Consider the following 17,389-nt stretch of genomic DNA (forward strand, 5'->3'; position numbering starts at 1 on the left):
GACTTTGTGGTGTAATTTCAGAATGAACAAAATGCACTATACACTTGACAGGTGAACTTAATTTGACCTTGTCTAAACTTATGAATGAAACAAAGTCCAGTTTAAGGTCACTCGTAAGACTATTCAGCCACTAATAAAGACTAGGACACACTAGAACCACTGTATTACTCGTAATGAATTTTGGCTATCAAGGATATCGAATAAATGCTGAAACAGCTTTCCATTATTGGTTTGGTTTTGGTAACAATACTGTATATAATGCCCTGATACGTTCTGTCTCCACCTCTGTTGTGTTCATGAGAGCTGCTTGCTGTTGCAAATGAACTATGCGTGTAAATCTCTTTCACGGTAGGTTGTAAATCTTAAATGGCGGTGCGGGACACTGTTGTCAAGACAAATTTTCAGCAGTTACTTCTGTCCCAAACTGCTTCCAAGAAATGACTTTTCTTCCTTCCCAAATTGATAGACTGAATCACAAGGATTACTGATGTGCACCAGTTAGACTTGTGAAGAGGGAAGTTGTGTGTAAATATAGTGTGCAGGAGGGGTAGTGATAGGGGCTTAAAGCTGAGTGTTGTGTTGACCTCAGTGGTAAAAATAACAAACAAAACATCCTGTTCATTTGCTAGAGGTCGTCGCTCGTTTCCCACTCAGTTCAAATGTTTACTGTACTCTTTTGATACTGGAACGCCAGATATATTTCTAGAGCAGAATTTGGGTTTTATGCAAAATGTGTTCATTTCAATTAAAAGCAATAAAAGGAGAGAGGGAAAAAATTTGTCATATTACCCAGTATGATTAGGGTTTTTGCTTGAATGGACAGAATGAACCTGTAAATTATTTTATTTATATTGTAACACCGATTCTGGATAAATGCCACATTCAAATTATCTTTTTTTGGTTGTTTTTTTTCCAGAACCACACAACAGAAATGTGTCCACTGAAAGTTAGATAGATAAACCTATAACTGATGTGTCATCTGTCAGGACGATGGAGAAAAAAAGGGTTTCCATTTTATTGACATCAGGTCAAGTGAGCTGCGATTGACTGGCGGCTATGATATCCAATAAAAGCTCAAATGGCTTTCTGTAGTATTACAAGGGTACAAAGAACCAAACCATAAGACGTTTGAGCTATGTCACGCAACTAGAAAATAACCACTGTAAAAACGCAACGGTAATAAGGTGGTTTGAACTGTTCAAAACTTTTTTGCTTGCACATTCTTGGAAATTTGGGTTTAATTCCAGATTTGATCTAAAATGAGGTTTTCTGATTTAACAATCCAATTTGCATCATTTCATTAGCCTACTAGCATAATTACCTTTTTGAACAAGGAAAAAAAAAAAAGATTCAAGTCACCTCAACTCAACTTTTGCTACCACAACCTGGATGACTGACAATCTACATTAAGAAAAAAAATATTTTTAGCAAACACATTGGTAGTTTTGATAAGATTTACAATATTGTGACAGTAAGTTGAAAATGCCTTGGGCAACTATGCTGTTAGTGTAACGGTATCAAACCTATTTTACACACACACAAAAAACTGTAATTTAGAATTTGTATTCAATACAGGAATGATTAATTTGGCTGGATCACTTATATGTGTATTCAGCTCCTGATGTTCTGCAGTGACTCTATGAGGCACTTGTTGTAATCGGTTATCTGTTCGTAGACGTTCTTGGAAACGGAGGCGAAGTCACTCTCCTGGGATTTCGAGGCGATGACTGATACTACTGTTAAAGAAAACCATCTGCACAAAATCACAAAACCACACACAAGCATGCTTTTGGGAAGGATACATTCTTTCATGACAAAGTTGTTCTGCTCCAAATGTTGCCACTTCCTCTCCAGGTTAGCTAGCTACAAACAGAAACCCCAACATGAGCATGCCAAGATGGAAAGCCATTTTGAGCATTTATTTGATTTCCTTAATAGCTTAAGAAAGTCATTCTATTAGTGCGATGAATCATCTTACAGGTGAAGAGAGTGCATTAGTACACGGAACAACTAATTCACTGCAAGTCCTCCATGTTAATATGGATATTTGAATTCAACAGCCGTCAATGGCAGTGAATGTGTGGTGTTCACCACTAGTGCCACTTTTGGCCTACTAGTACGCAATAAAATATTACTAGTGAACTACTGTGCTGTGCTTGTAACACTACTCGGTCCAACTTGTAGGCATGTCACACACTAGTAGCACCAAAATTCCCACTAGATAAAGGATATTAAATAAATGCTGAAAAGGCCTTCCATAAAGCCGTTTGAACAATTATTTGATAAGATTAAGGTAAATGTAATAGTATGCTCTTTGTACTCACTAGTAAGACAACACTGACATACTAGTTGTAGTAGGACAACTAACTTACTAGTAACATGTAGTCCTACAAGTATGGAAAAGTTGTCCTTGCAGACGTCATAGAGTAGAGGAAAAATTTTTACTAGTAAGACTAGTGCGCCGAATTGTCTTTACTAGTGAGGACAGAAGCCTAATTAAGGTCCATGTAATAGTATGCACTTTGTACTCACTAGTAGGACAACACTGACATACTAGTTGTAGTAGGACAACTACATGTTACTAGTGAGGCCAAACTTCAACTTGACTACTGCGTGATACTATTACTACCTAACTTACTAGTAACATGTAGTCCTACAAGTATGGAAAAGTTGTCCTTGCAGACGTCATAGAGTAGTGGAATAAATTTTACTAGTAAGACTAGTGCGCCGAATTGTCTTTACTAGTGAGGACAGAGAAGCCTAATTAAGGTCAATGTAATAGTATGCACTTTGTACTCACTAGTAGGACAACACTGACATACTAGTTGTAGTAGGACAACACTGACATGTTACGAGTGAGGCCAAACTTGAACTTGACTACTGCGTGATACTAGTACTACCTACCTTATTAGTAACATGTAGTCCTACAAGTATGGAAAAGTTGTCCTTGCAGACATGTCATGGAGTAGTGGAAAAAATGTTACTAATAAGACTAGTGCGCTGAATTGTCCTTACGAGTGAGGACAGAGAAGCCTAGTACATGGACCTTATTCGCCTACGTTATTAGTGAAGCAAAACTGCCCTCGTTAACACCTGAGTGCTACTAGTACTCGTTAATATCGAACACACAGATATCTATCTAGTAGTGCAGTTTTGCCTCACTCGGAATATGTAGTTGTCCTATTACTATGGCAAAGTTGTCCTACTACTGTGCATGAACACAGTAGTGCATGAACACAGTACTGGTGAAACTAATAGTATAGTCATTCTACTTGTGCAACCTTCTCATTTTACTAGTGCATTAAATTGTATTACTTGAGACGACAAAGAGCATACTAGTACATGGACCTTAAGCTAGATATCCATGATATTGAATAAATGCTCAAACAGCTTTCCATAGATGAGTCATACATATTCAAAAGTGCTCCTAGTGTACAAACCTGCGCATGGGTCTCGTTTTCCTCAAGTTTGGTCTTCAGCGCCTCATATTTCTGGCTCATCTCCTCCAAAAGCTGTCGGAATGAATCTCGCCGTTGTGTGAGGGAAACTCGCTCTTCCTGCAGTCTCTGCACAACAAGATCGTACGTTATTTTCACTGACTACCGGTACTGATTTCAAAACTAGTTATCCGTTTTCCGTCAATTTGTGGTGTATGTGTAATAATATGATGAGGCGCTAATACATTTATGTTTGTATAGTTAGTTTTACCCCTCCCACAAATTTTTACTTATTAAAACACACTTTTAAAAGTATTCCTCATTGCCTGTTCTCACTTAACGCTCATACAGTTCTCCAAATAAGAGGCAAAGCGTGCTTGCTTCAAGCTTGTAAAACTGCCACACAATACAAAAGACAATTAATCATTGAATATTTAAACACCAAAATGTTCAACCTACCTTCCTATAGGAAGGTCCACTAGCTTAATGTTAACATATAATGCGAAACGTGGTAGTCGGGTTAATAGAAATTAGCATCAATGTTACATTAATACTAAACCTTTAAACAACTGTTTCTTTAACACACACAGTGCTTAGATGGGAACCTTCTCTCCCTTTTCTTCTTGCTCTTAATTTGGCTGCATCACTTGCACTCGACCTTAGTGCTGCCCAACATGTGACATAATGTGGTAACACGCTTAAGGAACACAACTCTAAATTTGGACAGCATAACAACTGATTGCTTAATCTGCGATATAGCGCTAGCTACAAACCGCGACATAGCAGGGCTTCGCTACACGTACATTGATCCCGAAAGTTTTCTAACAAATCTGTTGTCATGAAGTGTACTCATTTTATGTACTGTATATAGCAAAGATTCCTACCATCTTCCTCTCGTCTGCCGTGTGTCTCAGGCTTTCCAGGTCCCTGTAGGTGAGCAGCTCCGACTCCATCTGTTTGACGGTTTCCTTCAGTGTGAACAGCTCTCCCGTGATCTTGCCTTCCAGCTGCTGCACTTTCTCCAGGTCCTGCTGCAGGCGATGGGACTCTGGGACGTGAACACATAACACGCTATTATTATTTGGCGTCTGCCTCATGAGGGGTCACGTGTGGGTCTACATTGCGTCGCTGACCAGTGGTCAGTCCCCTGGCGGTGCTGGCTGACTGCGACACCTCCGTCTCCTTGTTGACCAGCACGTCCTGCATGTTCCTCAGCTCGCTGGCTGTAATTGTGTCCACCCGACGGAGCCGCAACATGTTCTATACGCATATAAACACACACTTTTCCACTGATGCCCACATGCAGAGAAATGAAAGGAATGGGGGGGTCACTTGAACGTGTGTTTTTGAAACATGCTAAAACCAATTCAATATGCTTTAGCTTAAACACGTAAAAATGGGGGGGGGGGGGGGATCTCAGCTTGGTGTTATCGGTGAAAAAGTGAGTACAAAGTTACTACTATGAGCGCGATATCAAAATTTTGTTAATTTAAAAAAAGGTGTTAAAATATATTGTTAAAATACACATTTATTTTAAATTTTAAAAAATATGTGACAAATTGTCTTTTTCCTTTTTTTATTATTGTTATTCAAAACAAATACATAAAAAGCAGCGGAACTTAAGCATATCCTCCTTTACTGACCCTGCTGCAGTGCTCCAAGAGGGAGACGATGTTCTCCTGGCTCTGAGCCATCTTACTCTGCTCCTGGGTCTTTAAATCCTCAAAGGCCTGCAGGAATCCTGCGAATGGGCAATTCATATTTCAGGTTACACAGAGCTGCATTCTGTATGCGATAGCCAAATAAGGGACCATATAGAATGAATAGTTTAAAAAACATTTTGATGGAATATTCTATTCAAAGAAATTTTACACAGGATATATAAAATAGGTTTTAATGTTGCTGCCCTGCAGACCAAGTAGAAGAAATTCAATAAATACAGTGTCTGTACAACCCTGTTTAAACTATATTATTTAATATGATGCTATATAGTGATGTATTGTACAAGATTACAATGCTTCACTGCAAGTGCACACTTCTAAAAATATTGTGTAATAAATACTACATATCGATTTGTACATTTACATAGTACATATGTAGCATCTATAATGAGTTAATGATACGATATAATGATAAAAACTCTCAAAATTGTACTCATTCTGTATTATATTTATCACCTCCAATAAATATACAAATATTTCCATCAATGGCTGCTCTTTGGTCTTCATGTTTTGTATATAGAGTGCTATGCATATTACTTTGCACTCTATGAACATTGGGAACAGAAACAAATATAAGTATACAGTTACCATCAATGTCCTCCTCTTTCCTCTTCAGCTCCTTGTACTTCTGCTGACACTCCCCTTCAAAAGATGACATGCACAAGTACATACATTAAAATGTGCTTCAGATTATACAGTATATTCAAATCTGCTGGTTTTATCTGCTTAATATTTACACACTGGCCTCTTTTGTACGCATAGCACAGAACGCAATCTAACAAGGTACAATACATATAAACTGTTTTTAAAAAAATGTGCAGTTGTACGCCACTACAAACTACAACTGCAATAATAAACATACATATTGTCAAATTAACACCTCTCAGACTGGCCATTATCATCTTGGTAAAGGTTGACTTTTGAAATAGTTCTTATATTGGATGTAATTAGATTATCCACCTTCTACTGTATCATGTTGTGATGGTTCGTAATTAATAGGTAAATATTGTGTGTTGTACCAATATGTTCAAATGTTTTGAATGGCCAAAAAGGGACAAGCTCAACAATATTCTTAATATTTAACATTAAATTATCAGCATAATTGTTTTTTTTTTTTTAGTATAATTTTTTTTCATATCCAACCCAGGTTTCTTTCATATGTGGATATAAATGGGACATGTATCTGACGCGAGTGCAGTATAGACGCTCACGGGGGCGCGCAAAAGTCACAATTGCTGGACAAAACAGACACACCAAACGACGAAGTAGACAAATTTAAGAAAATGTTGGCTCCGGTTCCACAAAATCCTTGAAATCCCCACAAATGTGTCATGACGAGACTTACGCAAGGGGCCATATCAGAATCAGAATCATCTTTATTTGCCAAGTATGTCCCAAAAAAACACACAAGGAATTTGTCTCCGGTAGTTGGAGCCGCTCTAGTACGACAACAGACAGTCAATTGACAGAGAACACTTTTGAGACATAAAGACATTGTCAAAAAAAAAAAAACAGTCACTGAGCAGTAAAGGGTTGCTAGTGATCTGGTAATGCCGGTAAATTATTATTTTTTTTTTTTTGACAATTGTGCAAAAAGATGCAGAGTCCTCTAGCACTTACAGCAGTTCGAATGACTAATATTGTATTAGTCCGGTGCAATGACCATTGTGCAAAGGGCGCCGAGACTTCAAGGCGTGTATGCGGTTTAAAGTGACGATATTTACTTCCATCAACACGGTGACTCGTGTGCATTTGTTTTTGTAACCTGAACGACTACATTAAAAGATCAGATTTAAAAAAAATAAATATGAATGGGGCATCATGCCCTGCAGTGTGAATGTATCCTAAGTAAAAAAAATCATTAAAAAAGAATAACATCTTTCAGCATATTACCTTGAGCTTCCTCTGAGTCCTGCTCTTGTTGGCGGATCTCTTCTGCGATTTGACCGGTCCTCTCTCTGATCTCCACCAGCCTGAACACACGCACAAACGTTACATAGCAAGTCACAACACAACTACCCAATCTATGTTTCTATGTTAACAGAATGTCAGCTGTTTTCGAGGCGCATGACCCAGCCCACAACGGCTTTAACATCAAATACGTACTGTCTGTCCATGCTGGCAATTTCCTGATTGTCCTCTTTCACCTGAAAGACAAAGCATGAAGGTGTGACAAAAACATTACTATTATGAATATTGTCATTATTATGTAGTCGTAGTAGCCTTCACATGGAGAGGTCCAACTTGAGTCTCAAATTGAGAACTATTGAGTGTGAGGCAGATGTACTAACCACATGCACACTGTGCTGCCGTCATTAATATCATTATTATGAATAATAAACCAACCTGTTTCAACAGTTTCTCTCTTTCCTCCTGAGGCGTGCTGAAGCTCTTGTGTTCCACCTCCATGTTGTCCCGCTTCGCCTCCAGTGTTGACAAAGTTTCGTGGAGTCGAACCACTTCCTGTTTTATCTGTGAGTGGGCCAGCTCCTACACATAAGGGACATGCAACAAAACAAATAATGCTTGTGCTAAAACTAGAGACGCTTCTAACCTCAGTCCACTGATCAGGCATATTGCCATCTATAATCTTTTCTTGCTGCTTTTTTCTCTGTTTCTGTTTTGAGGCAACTCACTGCTTCGTATTCCTCCTTCCGGGTCAGCAGGGCATCCAGTTCCTCTTGGAGAAGAGCCAGCTCCTGGGAGTGAACAAGAAAGTAAGGCAGTAGTTAGTACTGGTTGTGAAAAGTAGGACTACAACCTTTTTTCACAATAACAAAATGTACCACTAATGGCACATTTTTATAAAGAAAATAGTCTGAATAAATCCTACATTTGACTGATAAGAGATACAAAACATGCCTGTAGTAGTTCCTCATTGGCTGTCGTCATGGTGAAATATTTCTTCTGCTTTGCAGCTGGCATGGCTTGGACAATCTCCTCGGCAACACGCCTTTCCTTCTTGATTTCTTCTTCAATGACCCTGATGGCGTCCTCCCTTCTGCAGAGCAAAGACAACAGAATGCACAGGAAATCTGAATACATTCACTGTGCACTTCATTTGGTACATTTAAATGAAACCAAAGTTGAAATATTTCATGAGTTGGGGATCTTTTTCTCTGCAGGTGGTATTAGGAATGAAGTCAGGGATGTTCAAAACCACTTTTTTTCAGACTGATACCAGTACGAGTATTCCCTCTTGACTTACTCTTATCATAGTAGTTACCACTAGTACTTTCAATACATAAAATTTCAATCAACACAATGACAAATAGTTGTGAACGAAGACCGTTCTTTCTTTTTGACACACATGATTCGCCGATATGTCAAATTGCCGCAGATTAGCGCCAACTACTGGCGAGGAGGACTTACTCAGATTTTATTTTATTTTTTTGGCCATAAGTATCGGCAGCCTTCATGAGTAATTGATACCTTGTAATAAGGCTGATATTGGCCCGATCCTGACACCCGGTATCAGTACTCGCCCATCTCTAGATGTATTCAAGGTGGATGGAATTATGAGCCGTTCTGAATACCAGTCAATTTTGGCCCAAAATTTTGTGCATTTGTTTTAATGTTTTTTTCATATCTTCCCTCGTTGTTTTTCAACTGAACTCTACAGGTTATCGGTCAAATTTATCGTGGTGTCATTTTTGGGGGGGAAATTAGGGGGTAAAAAAAGATTTTAACATGATTGTGTTCACTTTCTATATGGTCTGTATATGCAGGTGGTACAGTGTGTGGAAGTAATAAAAGAGTTTACTTAACGTCGCTCGGGGCTGTGCCGCGACGGGAACAAGGAAAAGTGCAATGCAAACTGACTTGATCAAACTGTTCAGGACAGTAAAATCTTGCATGCAAGCCTTCAGAATTTACAACAAAGGGCAAAGGTCCTTTACTGCGCTGGCTGCACCAAGGGTGACGTGGGTATTCATCTCTTACTGCGAGCAGAACAAAAGGTATGTGGTCCGTGTTAATACTTAATACTACTGATATTACCATCAATGACGGTGAGCAACGGTAAGTACATTGAACAATGGAGAGGGCAAAGGTTATTCAGCTAATATATATCATGATCTTTAGGGAGATATAGTTTGTCACTAGATTTCTGTTCACCGTCTTAATGTGAAGGGAAACGTTTGTTTTGTTCCCTTTCAAGGGGGACCATGGGCCAGCCCCAGCAATTTCTCCGCCTGCTGTGGTTGGTCTCTTTTGTAGCAATATATACAAAGAATAACGATGCTGCAGTTGCTGTGGAAGATACACATGTAAGAATATCTTTTTTTTTTGTTTAAGATACAACATTCCCATCTAGTCAAAGTATAGTTCCATAGTTTTCATGCTCTAACCATCCATCTGTCCATGTATTCTGTGGCAGGTCCATAACTTAACCGACAAATCTCTGAAGACGATCCCTCCTAGCATCAGCAACTCATCTGTTACTAGTCTTGTGATTGAGAGGAATCAGATTACTTTAACCAGTGGGGATAGACATTGCCTGGCCAGCTATCCCCGACTGGTGGCCCTCCACCTGGATGGTAACCAGGTGACCCATATACCAGCTAGGTACTTGTCTGTTGTACCCAAACTCAGCGTGCTGTCACTATCAAGGAATCAAATCAGCAGGTAAATAAAAAAACACATTTTTAAAAAGGAAAAACTGAACACTATCTTTGATTCTACATATGGCTTGGAGTTTTGAGAGCAAGCTAAATTAGAGTGGACCGTCAGTTTGGAAGATTGGTCAGCTGAACAACCTGAAAGTTTATTAATGGTAATGCTCATTAAACTAACGGTGGAGAGGTACACTCGCCTGACTTTGGTGTAGGCAGCGTGGGTTCAGTTCCTACTCAGTGACGGTGTGAATGCCAGTTTGATTGTGACTGTATCCGAATACGCTTAGAGTTGCTTGAGTTCTGAAAAAGCTGTTTCGTAGATAGTGGTATTCGCAGTAACATTGTTTTTATTACTGTCTAGCCAAAAGCAAAACTGCAATTACTGTACATTAGATTTTTGGGTTATTTTTTCACAGCCTACAACCCGAGTCTTTCTATGGCCTAAACGACCTCACAGTGCTGAACCTGTCGCACAACCTGCTGACAAGTCTTCCTGCAAAGTTATTCAGCAAGCTTAATAATCTACAGGTAACAAATCATATACTTGGACCCCTAGACATTTGCAATATTGTGCAAAACGTCTTGGGCCAGGTAAAGCTTTGTTGTTTTAGAGATCGCTTTCACAGTATTTTGACAATTCAAAAGTCAACACTAATTCAATGTAGGTGAACATTTAATTAAAGGTGCAGATTTATTTTATCGTTTGAGTTTAAGTAACTTTTGACGTAAGAAGAAGCGTTCACATTCCCATAATCATAATGACATCTGTTTGTCATCCTTCAGGAAACAAGTAACTAAAAATACAGTACTACTAAAACAACAAATCTAAATGTTACCCTAAAACTTGTGTACAGAACTGCACAGAGCTTTTATTTTGCCGTTATTTTATTGTAAAATTACTTCATAGCATGGCTTCAAGGCAGCCTCACTATGGAAATTTGTATTGTCCACACATGGATAATTGGACAGTAAACTAGTTCTTTGTCATCTGAACACCAGCCGTTGAAAGTATCTTAGTTTTAATGAAATATCCTCATCCACTCTGGACTCTATTAGACGGTAGACCTACAAGACAACCCATGGAATTGTTCCTGCCAGCTGCTGAGCACCATTGAAGAGATAAGAGCCGCAGGTGTCACCATTGGTAATACTTTTCATTGCTGAGTTTGGTAACAAATGCCTAACAATCACATTATGAGTTCATTACAAAAATATTAACAACAAAACTAGTAAGTAGTCGTAATAGTGCAGGAAATGACTGATCCTGTCATGTTTTGCTCCACAGTAGGGTCAAATATTAAATGTGCTTCACCAGAGCAACAGGCTGGAATGCATCTTTTTGAGGCTCTCACTAAGTGCTATCCAACATCATCACCTTCCTCCACTGTGGACCCCCAAAACCCACCAACGGGCACAACAGGGCACTCTCAACAACCAAAGGTGTCAAAAATGATGCTGACCACCAGCCCAAACAACAGCGGTAGGAATTCTGAAATTTTATATGAAATATGTGGATGCATATATAACAAACTGTCGCACGGACTGTCTTCAATCCCCAACTAGACGAAAAGCATGTGTCCGGAAACACGTGGAGATTCACAGCGTGTGTTGCAGCCTTGGCACTGACTACATCCATGCTCATCGTGTGCGCCATCAAAGCCCCCTCCTGGTATCGGCTCTTCCGTAATTACAGACATAGACGACTGCGGCAAGAAGAGAACCGACAGGGGCGCACGGCTTCAAGCATCTATTCAGAGACGGGGAGATACATGAACCATCAGACGTTTACCTTTGAGCACCATGGGGCTGAGGGCGAAGAGGATGTGCACTACTTTGAGGATCCTTACATCAAGACCGAGGAGTAACCTAAATAGATAACTGTGTCAAGGACAAGCGGTTAACTACTTGACCCTGAGGATTAAATCGAAGATTTGAGGCAAAGTGGACCACACAGAATTAGTATAGTACCCAAAATTGCAAAAAAAAAAAATACCACCATTATTTCTTTCTTTTAATATCAATTTAAGAAATGAAAGCAAATCTATTCACTGGTCGATTTCCAAGTAAAACTATAGCTCTTTGGTGATCTGATTATCTTATATTCCTAGAGCTGGAATATGGGGGTCCTGTTATTTTGAGGGACCTCCAGCATTAAATGGACCCCTAGGTTTTGTGCATTTTGCTGCCTGTTCCTGTCCAACACACGAAACCCTAGCAAAGGACACACGATGACGTGAAGACAGTCATTAAATTTAGAGTCAGTGAGCTCAAAAGCACATGTTAAACTCTTACAAAATACTTACTCTCTTCTCTCAATAAAGATGCTGTCAATGCTTTCAGCCTCTCTGTCATTCTGAGCTTTTAACTAGTTGGAGGAAAGAAAGCGAAAGTATATTACAATGGATCATTTGCCATTTCTTTACTTGTGCATTGTTTACTTTAGGTTCTTTGATCTCTGCATCATTTAATGACAGCGATGCTTATATTTTATGTTTACGAAAAACACTTACACTGTTGTAGTCGTTGATCATTTCCTCCATGTCTGCGTTGGTGTTAAGCTTGTCCATCAACTACAAATAAAATGACAAAAAAATAAAAATATGCGGATGGCTTTGTATCAGGAGGAGCCGTGCACTGTTAAATTATGGTTCCGCTGTAAGCAGTGAGGCTTTTGGTATTCTTTTAAGGTGGCATAAAGTCTGCATGGTTATCTTTTGGGGAAAATTTGGCAAAACAACAGGATAAAAGACGTTTCATTGTGTAGGTCGGCAAATGCAGTTTAAAGAGTTCAAATTGCTTACCATGTTGTAGTCAGCAAGTTGGCCCTGCAGATCTCGGATCTCTGCAGCTAGACTTTCAGCTCTAAGGGGAGAACGTACGACAGAAAGTTTTATTTCAGTTGGTACGAATACAAATACTTTGCTTTTTTCGTTTAATCACATACAACTCTGTCAGCTCTACCAACCGAGCTGCACACTGACCTTTTCTCGTAGGACAGATAGACAGAGTTTTCCTGGTTGAAGGTGTCGATCTCTTTGTGGAGTTTGCTGATCTCTGTGGTTAACTCGTTGATCTTACTCCTAACAGCACAATCGCGATAACAATTACTTTGAGGTCCTCTGATGGGGTTGGCAATGGCTTTTAAATCATATTTGACATATATACTTTTCTTTTGGCCTATATATTTTGTGCCATGCAGGCAGATTCTGTCTCCACTTTCATATGGGCGAATAAAAAGTATTTAAGGAAAATTAAACCTATTTTTATCCCAAAAAAAGTAGAACAGCAAGTCACATACTTCAACCTGCTCAGTTAATGTCTGACTTGCAGTTAAGTGGTGGAAGGACTGATGTCTGTGTGTTACCTGAGAAGACCCAAGTAATAAGACTTGTCCAGAATTTGTCTTTGAGGTCCTTTGGGGGATGGAGGCAGATTTGAAATAGTAGCGAGAGAAAATGAAGACAAAGATGATTCATTACATCATAATTGCTTGATAAATGCCACAAGAAAAAAAGTGCTAATAACAAGTCGTCAGGCCATAAGTAAATTTTTTTAACATTCTCCGGGACAATGCTTAAAGGAATTTCTTAATTAAACAAGAAAATCAAAAGAAGTACAGCGCACTAGTACAATGGACTATACGCACAAGTAACTATTTACAATTATTTAAACATGCAGTTATTCACAACAATGAATGCAACTGCCGATTACTACTACACATTACTACAAATGCCAATGCACCTTTGACTTTATATAGCTTGCAACAGACAGAGAAGAGAAAGTGCAAATTGAATGCACATACTGGCAAACTCCTTATTTGCTTCTAAGGAATCTATATAGTACGGGCAGTTTCATTATATTGACAGATTTGACACTGTTGCTATGCAAAAAGTGTGCCTATCCTACAATAACGCCGAATGAGAGCTGATTCTGAGTGTTTAAACATAGCTTAAAAAAACTGTGCTTACCCTTTAACCCAGTCTTCATACCACTTAGGCCTTGTTGAGTCACAGGCCTATCGGTCACTTTGATCTGTGCTGACAGGACTCCAGGCGTAGTCGCGAGAGCCCGCATACCAGGATGAACACCTGTAGCTGGAACCATCTGAATGATAATAAGTAGAAGTCACAGTTTTTACAAAGAATTGCAGAAAAGAGACTGAATCTGATTGCACAAAACAATTATTTACCATACACATACATGTACTGAAAGCAGTGCAACCAAGACAAAAATGGGAGGAAATGAAGACAATAGACTGCTGGGAGTAAAATGAAATCATTTTTATGGAACAAATATTAGAACTTGGGTTGTAGGTCAGCAGAGAAGGCCCAACACTGGAGTTTAGTATACATTAGCAAATGAGATAACAATTTTGTAGTTTTTGGGTGGTGTGGGGCATAGAAAAGGTTTGGAACCACTGACTTTCCCTTACCACTGACTTTCCCTTACCATAGATTCAAATATAAAGCAACGCCCAATGTATTATAGTACAAATGAAATTATGTTATCGGTGCATTTATGTCATCATCATCATTTGAAAACCACAGCTAAAATAAGTCGAAAAACAGTGGCTTACCCCAGTTGGTATGCGTATAGCTGTAGGAGGAGGTCGAACTGCTGTTAAAGGTCTTCCGCTTCCTGGGACTACTGATCCAGTACGACTCAGAGGCCGACCCATGCTGGAGGGAGGCCGCTGACTCGCCATAGCGCCGCAACCTGTAATCGCATTTTATGAAGCGTATTATATTTTTGTGGTTAGCGTTTGAAGTGCCATACTGTATGAGAAGGCACCAAACTACTAAAAAGTACTTGTAAATTAAAGCTAACAACTTAAAACAAATAAAATAAAATAGATTGAACCCACGGAAGGGTTTTCTTCGGGGGCTCTCGTTTACTCCCGCATTCCAAAAACATGCGTCCTGATTTAATTGCAGATTCTAAATTGTCAATGTGAACATGCAATTGACTGGCAACGAATCCAGGGTGTACCTTGCCTCTCAAAGTCAATTGGAAGACACCAGTTACCTGCAACCCTAATAATGATAAGCGGCATACAAAACTGATGGATGTATAGAAAGCTAATGCATATTTTTTTTTAAAAAGTGTAAATGCAAACAGCACGCGTTCAACACATTTCTAAGGCCATGTAGGAATTATTATGAAATTCAGCTTACATTCTTGGGTTTCACAATATTCTCAAATTATGAAACACTTTTCATTTGTTTTTACTTACGTTGCTTTGTATTACTAGTGCATACAGTACTTGGCCTTTTAACTAGTATACCTATGTACATTAGTGTTTTCTTGCTTGCTGTGATGTTTGTACTGTTTTGTAACTGTGCTCGCGTGTTGTGTAACTCGTTACCATAATTTCCTTCAGAATCAATAATTATCTACCACATTATTTTTTGTGGCCAACTAAAGAAAATAAAGTGTCTACTTTAAGATTTTTTGCTAAATGGATTTGCTTTTTTTTTTTTTTTTTTATTTTAGCAGAAAATCTGGCCCAAACTGCAATTTTTCTTCACTTTTAATGCATTTATTAAATTTGTATCCACTCGTTCTGTCGATGCAAATGCAGATTAGTTAAATGTGTAGCGCTGCACAACTTCAATTCGTTGGCGCTGTCCTGTTTTGTACACAGAAGATAATAGCGAAACATGCTAACATAGCTAAAGCTATCTCCACACAAGTAAAACCTCCACGTATGTGAGGTTCCTATTGTTTAGGTATATAGGTGTATACAGACATATCTTTTTTCTGTATTTATACATTTGGCCACCCTATGCATGTTCACTTGATGCTTTGTATCGCTACATTTCACTTTTTATACCAGAGAATTTACCAAAACCTAAGCCACTCAAAGACTTATATCGGTGACATTATCTTTTGCAAAAACATTCCGAATGAAGTACCTTTAATGCCGTTTTGTCCTTTTCGCCAGTTATTTCAAATGTGGTTGTTGTTTGTTTCCGCAGAGCTAGCAAAAAGAACCCTTGAGCTTTTCCTGCCGTTACCCAGGCAACGTTCTTCTTCTCTGTCAATTTGGCTTCGTTTAAACAGGAAAATTAAACTACTGCCCCCAACTGTCAATATTTCGTAACGACGGTGGCAATCCCAGTATTAAGAAAGGCAGAAATGTATTCCGCTGTCATTCATCTGTAATATAAATACTGTATACTATAACAGCACTGGCTTTAATTTTACTGAAACAAGTGATGACTATTAACTCTTAAAATGAAAAAGCTACCATAGATTCAAATATAAAGCAACGCCCAATGTATTATAGTACAAATTGAAGATGACTTGGACAAGCCAACTGTTGACATTTAAAAAAATATATGAATTTTCAAGATTGTGAGCCTTTTGTTTTTGAAAGAAAAGTTTGTGTGCGCGCGTCGTGTGTCGAAGAGCGAAGGTTTCGTCACTTCGATAAGACGTCAATAAAGATCACGTCAGGTAATTGACGCGCACCACGTAATGACTCGTCTCCGTGGCCGGCTGAATCATTACGATCACAGACACACATGGCCACTTTATGCTTTAGGTTTTAAGTGTAATTAAAACTCCAAAATTCCCTTTTATAACAATAGTGAGGGGAATCCATCAGCATATCTGCAGATATAGGGACTCAATAAATAGCTATACAGTATGTTGCTTGTGTATTACGTGGAATACAAAACAAAAAACAAAAAAACGTTTTTATTTTCTTGATGTGGCCCAACGCATTTGAGAAAAATACATCCTAATTAGTACAGACTTTTATTGTAAGTGTAATTAAGTAAAATCGGTATTAAATGCTGGCGAAAACAAAAGAGACACTTCTTCTTTCCGCTACGTCGAGCCAAGGCCTTTGTTGGGCGTTTTTCTTTTCTTTTTTTTAATCCTACTAAACTACGAATTGGTAGACTTTTACCAGCGCAAAATGACATGGTCGCCATCGTGTTGTTTGCAACTAATAAAAGTTCATACGCGACACTCTCACGGTCTCCCAGTGCGTCGGAATCAGCAATGATACGTTTCGAGTTTGCGTAAATGTAGTATGTGAAGTGTTGTGGGAATAAGGAAAACGTGGCGGAAGCGATATTGTAGTGGGCTTCAGATCTCCACTACATAAACGTCCGACACGGAAGATATGCTTCTTATCCGCACGGAATGCTGACAAGCGGCGGCAAATAGCTACAGCAACTCTTATTTTTATTTCTTTTAAAAAAAATATTTTATGTAATATTTTTCCAATGATACGCCAGGAGCTGTGTGGATTACTGAGCCTGATCTTCGGATTCTGCTTTTCTTTTTTTTCTTCCACCCCCCCCAACAAGTATTTCATTTTCCTATTCTATCAGAGCGAGATGACCCGGAAGTCCTTGGAGGACTTTTAAAAAAGAAAAAAAGAAAGAAAAAAGTTTAGGAGAAGTGTCTCGACCTTTAACCCACTTTTCGCATAGGTTAATTTTGGCCAAACTTTACATTATGTTACCCATAATGCTTTATGGGCGGAAATATTTACATTTGTCCAACGAAGTTTCCACATACGTGAGGGGGCTCGAGAGGTTGACGTTTGAGGCGTTTACGTCAAAACACGCTGTCGCGTGGTCACGTCAGCTTGGACAAG

The 17,389-nt window shown here is 38.9% G+C and overlaps 2 protein-coding genes across 3 annotated transcripts; one reads left to right on the forward strand and one right to left on the reverse strand.

Annotated features, from left to right (window-relative positions):
• Positions 1-993: 993 nt before the first annotated feature.
• ift74 (intraflagellar transport 74) lies at positions 994-15,843 on the reverse strand. The gene is made up of 20 exons (XM_061757614.1): positions 15,690-15,843; positions 14,351-14,490; positions 13,743-13,878; positions 13,139-13,187; positions 12,756-12,854; positions 12,576-12,636; positions 12,285-12,344; positions 12,078-12,139; positions 8,021-8,159; positions 7,795-7,857; positions 7,505-7,648; positions 7,265-7,305; positions 7,052-7,131; positions 5,747-5,800; positions 5,081-5,178; positions 4,571-4,697; positions 4,322-4,485; positions 3,441-3,566; positions 1,803-1,863; positions 994-1,727 (listed from the first exon to the last, which is right to left on the reverse strand). The coding sequence occupies exons 2-20, from the start codon at positions 14,477-14,479 to the stop codon at positions 1,612-1,614; spliced, it is 1,809 nt and encodes a 602-aa protein (XP_061613598.1). The 5' UTR covers positions 14,480-14,490; positions 15,690-15,843; the 3' UTR covers positions 994-1,611.
• Positions 8,975-12,373, forward strand: LOC133469944 (leucine-rich repeat-containing protein 19-like). 2 transcript variants are annotated; one of them, XM_061757612.1, is made up of 7 exons: positions 8,975-9,117; positions 9,318-9,426; positions 9,537-9,784; positions 10,191-10,302; positions 10,831-10,918; positions 11,060-11,254; positions 11,338-12,373. In XM_061757612.1, exons 1-7 carry the CDS (start codon positions 9,014-9,016, stop codon positions 11,637-11,639), a joined length of 1,158 nt encoding a protein of 385 aa, XP_061613596.1. In that variant the 5' UTR covers positions 8,975-9,013; the 3' UTR covers positions 11,640-12,373. The 2 variants fall into 2 exon arrangements, with proteins under 2 accessions (XP_061613596.1, XP_061613597.1); XM_061757613.1 differs by having other exon boundaries at positions 9,102-9,178.
• Positions 15,844-17,389: the final 1,546 nt, after the last annotated feature.

This window comes from Phyllopteryx taeniolatus, chromosome 20 (genome assembly GCF_024500385.1).
Source record: "Phyllopteryx taeniolatus isolate TA_2022b chromosome 20, UOR_Ptae_1.2, whole genome shotgun sequence".
Taxonomy (NCBI): domain Eukaryota; kingdom Metazoa; phylum Chordata; class Actinopteri; order Syngnathiformes; family Syngnathidae; genus Phyllopteryx; species Phyllopteryx taeniolatus.

What these genes read in the sequence shown, in the direction of transcription:
- ift74 (XM_061757614.1), bottom strand. Translation starts at nt 14,479, where the DNA reads ATGGCGAGTCAGCGGCCTCCCTCCAGCATGGGTCGGCCTCTGAGTCGT. An exon ending in GGAAGGAGGAATACGAAGCA is followed by an intron (nt 7,649 to 7,794) that starts GTGAGTTGCCTC and finishes CCTTATGTGTAG; the next exon opens with GAGCTGGCCCACTCACAGAT. An exon ending in CGGCAGACGAGAGGAAGATG is followed by an intron (nt 3,567 to 4,321) that starts GTAGGAATCTTT and finishes CTTGTTGTGCAG; the next exon opens with AGACTGCAGGAAGAGCGAGT.
- LOC133469944 (XM_061757612.1), top strand. Translation starts at nt 9,014, where the DNA reads ATGCAAGCCTTCAGAATTTACAACAAAGGGCAAAGGTCCTTTACTGCG. An exon ending in AGCCGCAGGTGTCACCATTG is followed by an intron (nt 10,919 to 11,059) that starts GTAATACTTTTC and finishes TTTGCTCCACAG; the next exon opens with TAGGGTCAAATATTAAATGT. An exon ending in CACCAGCCCAAACAACAGCG is followed by an intron (nt 11,255 to 11,337) that starts GTAGGAATTCTG and finishes ATCCCCAACTAG; the next exon opens with ACGAAAAGCATGTGTCCGGA.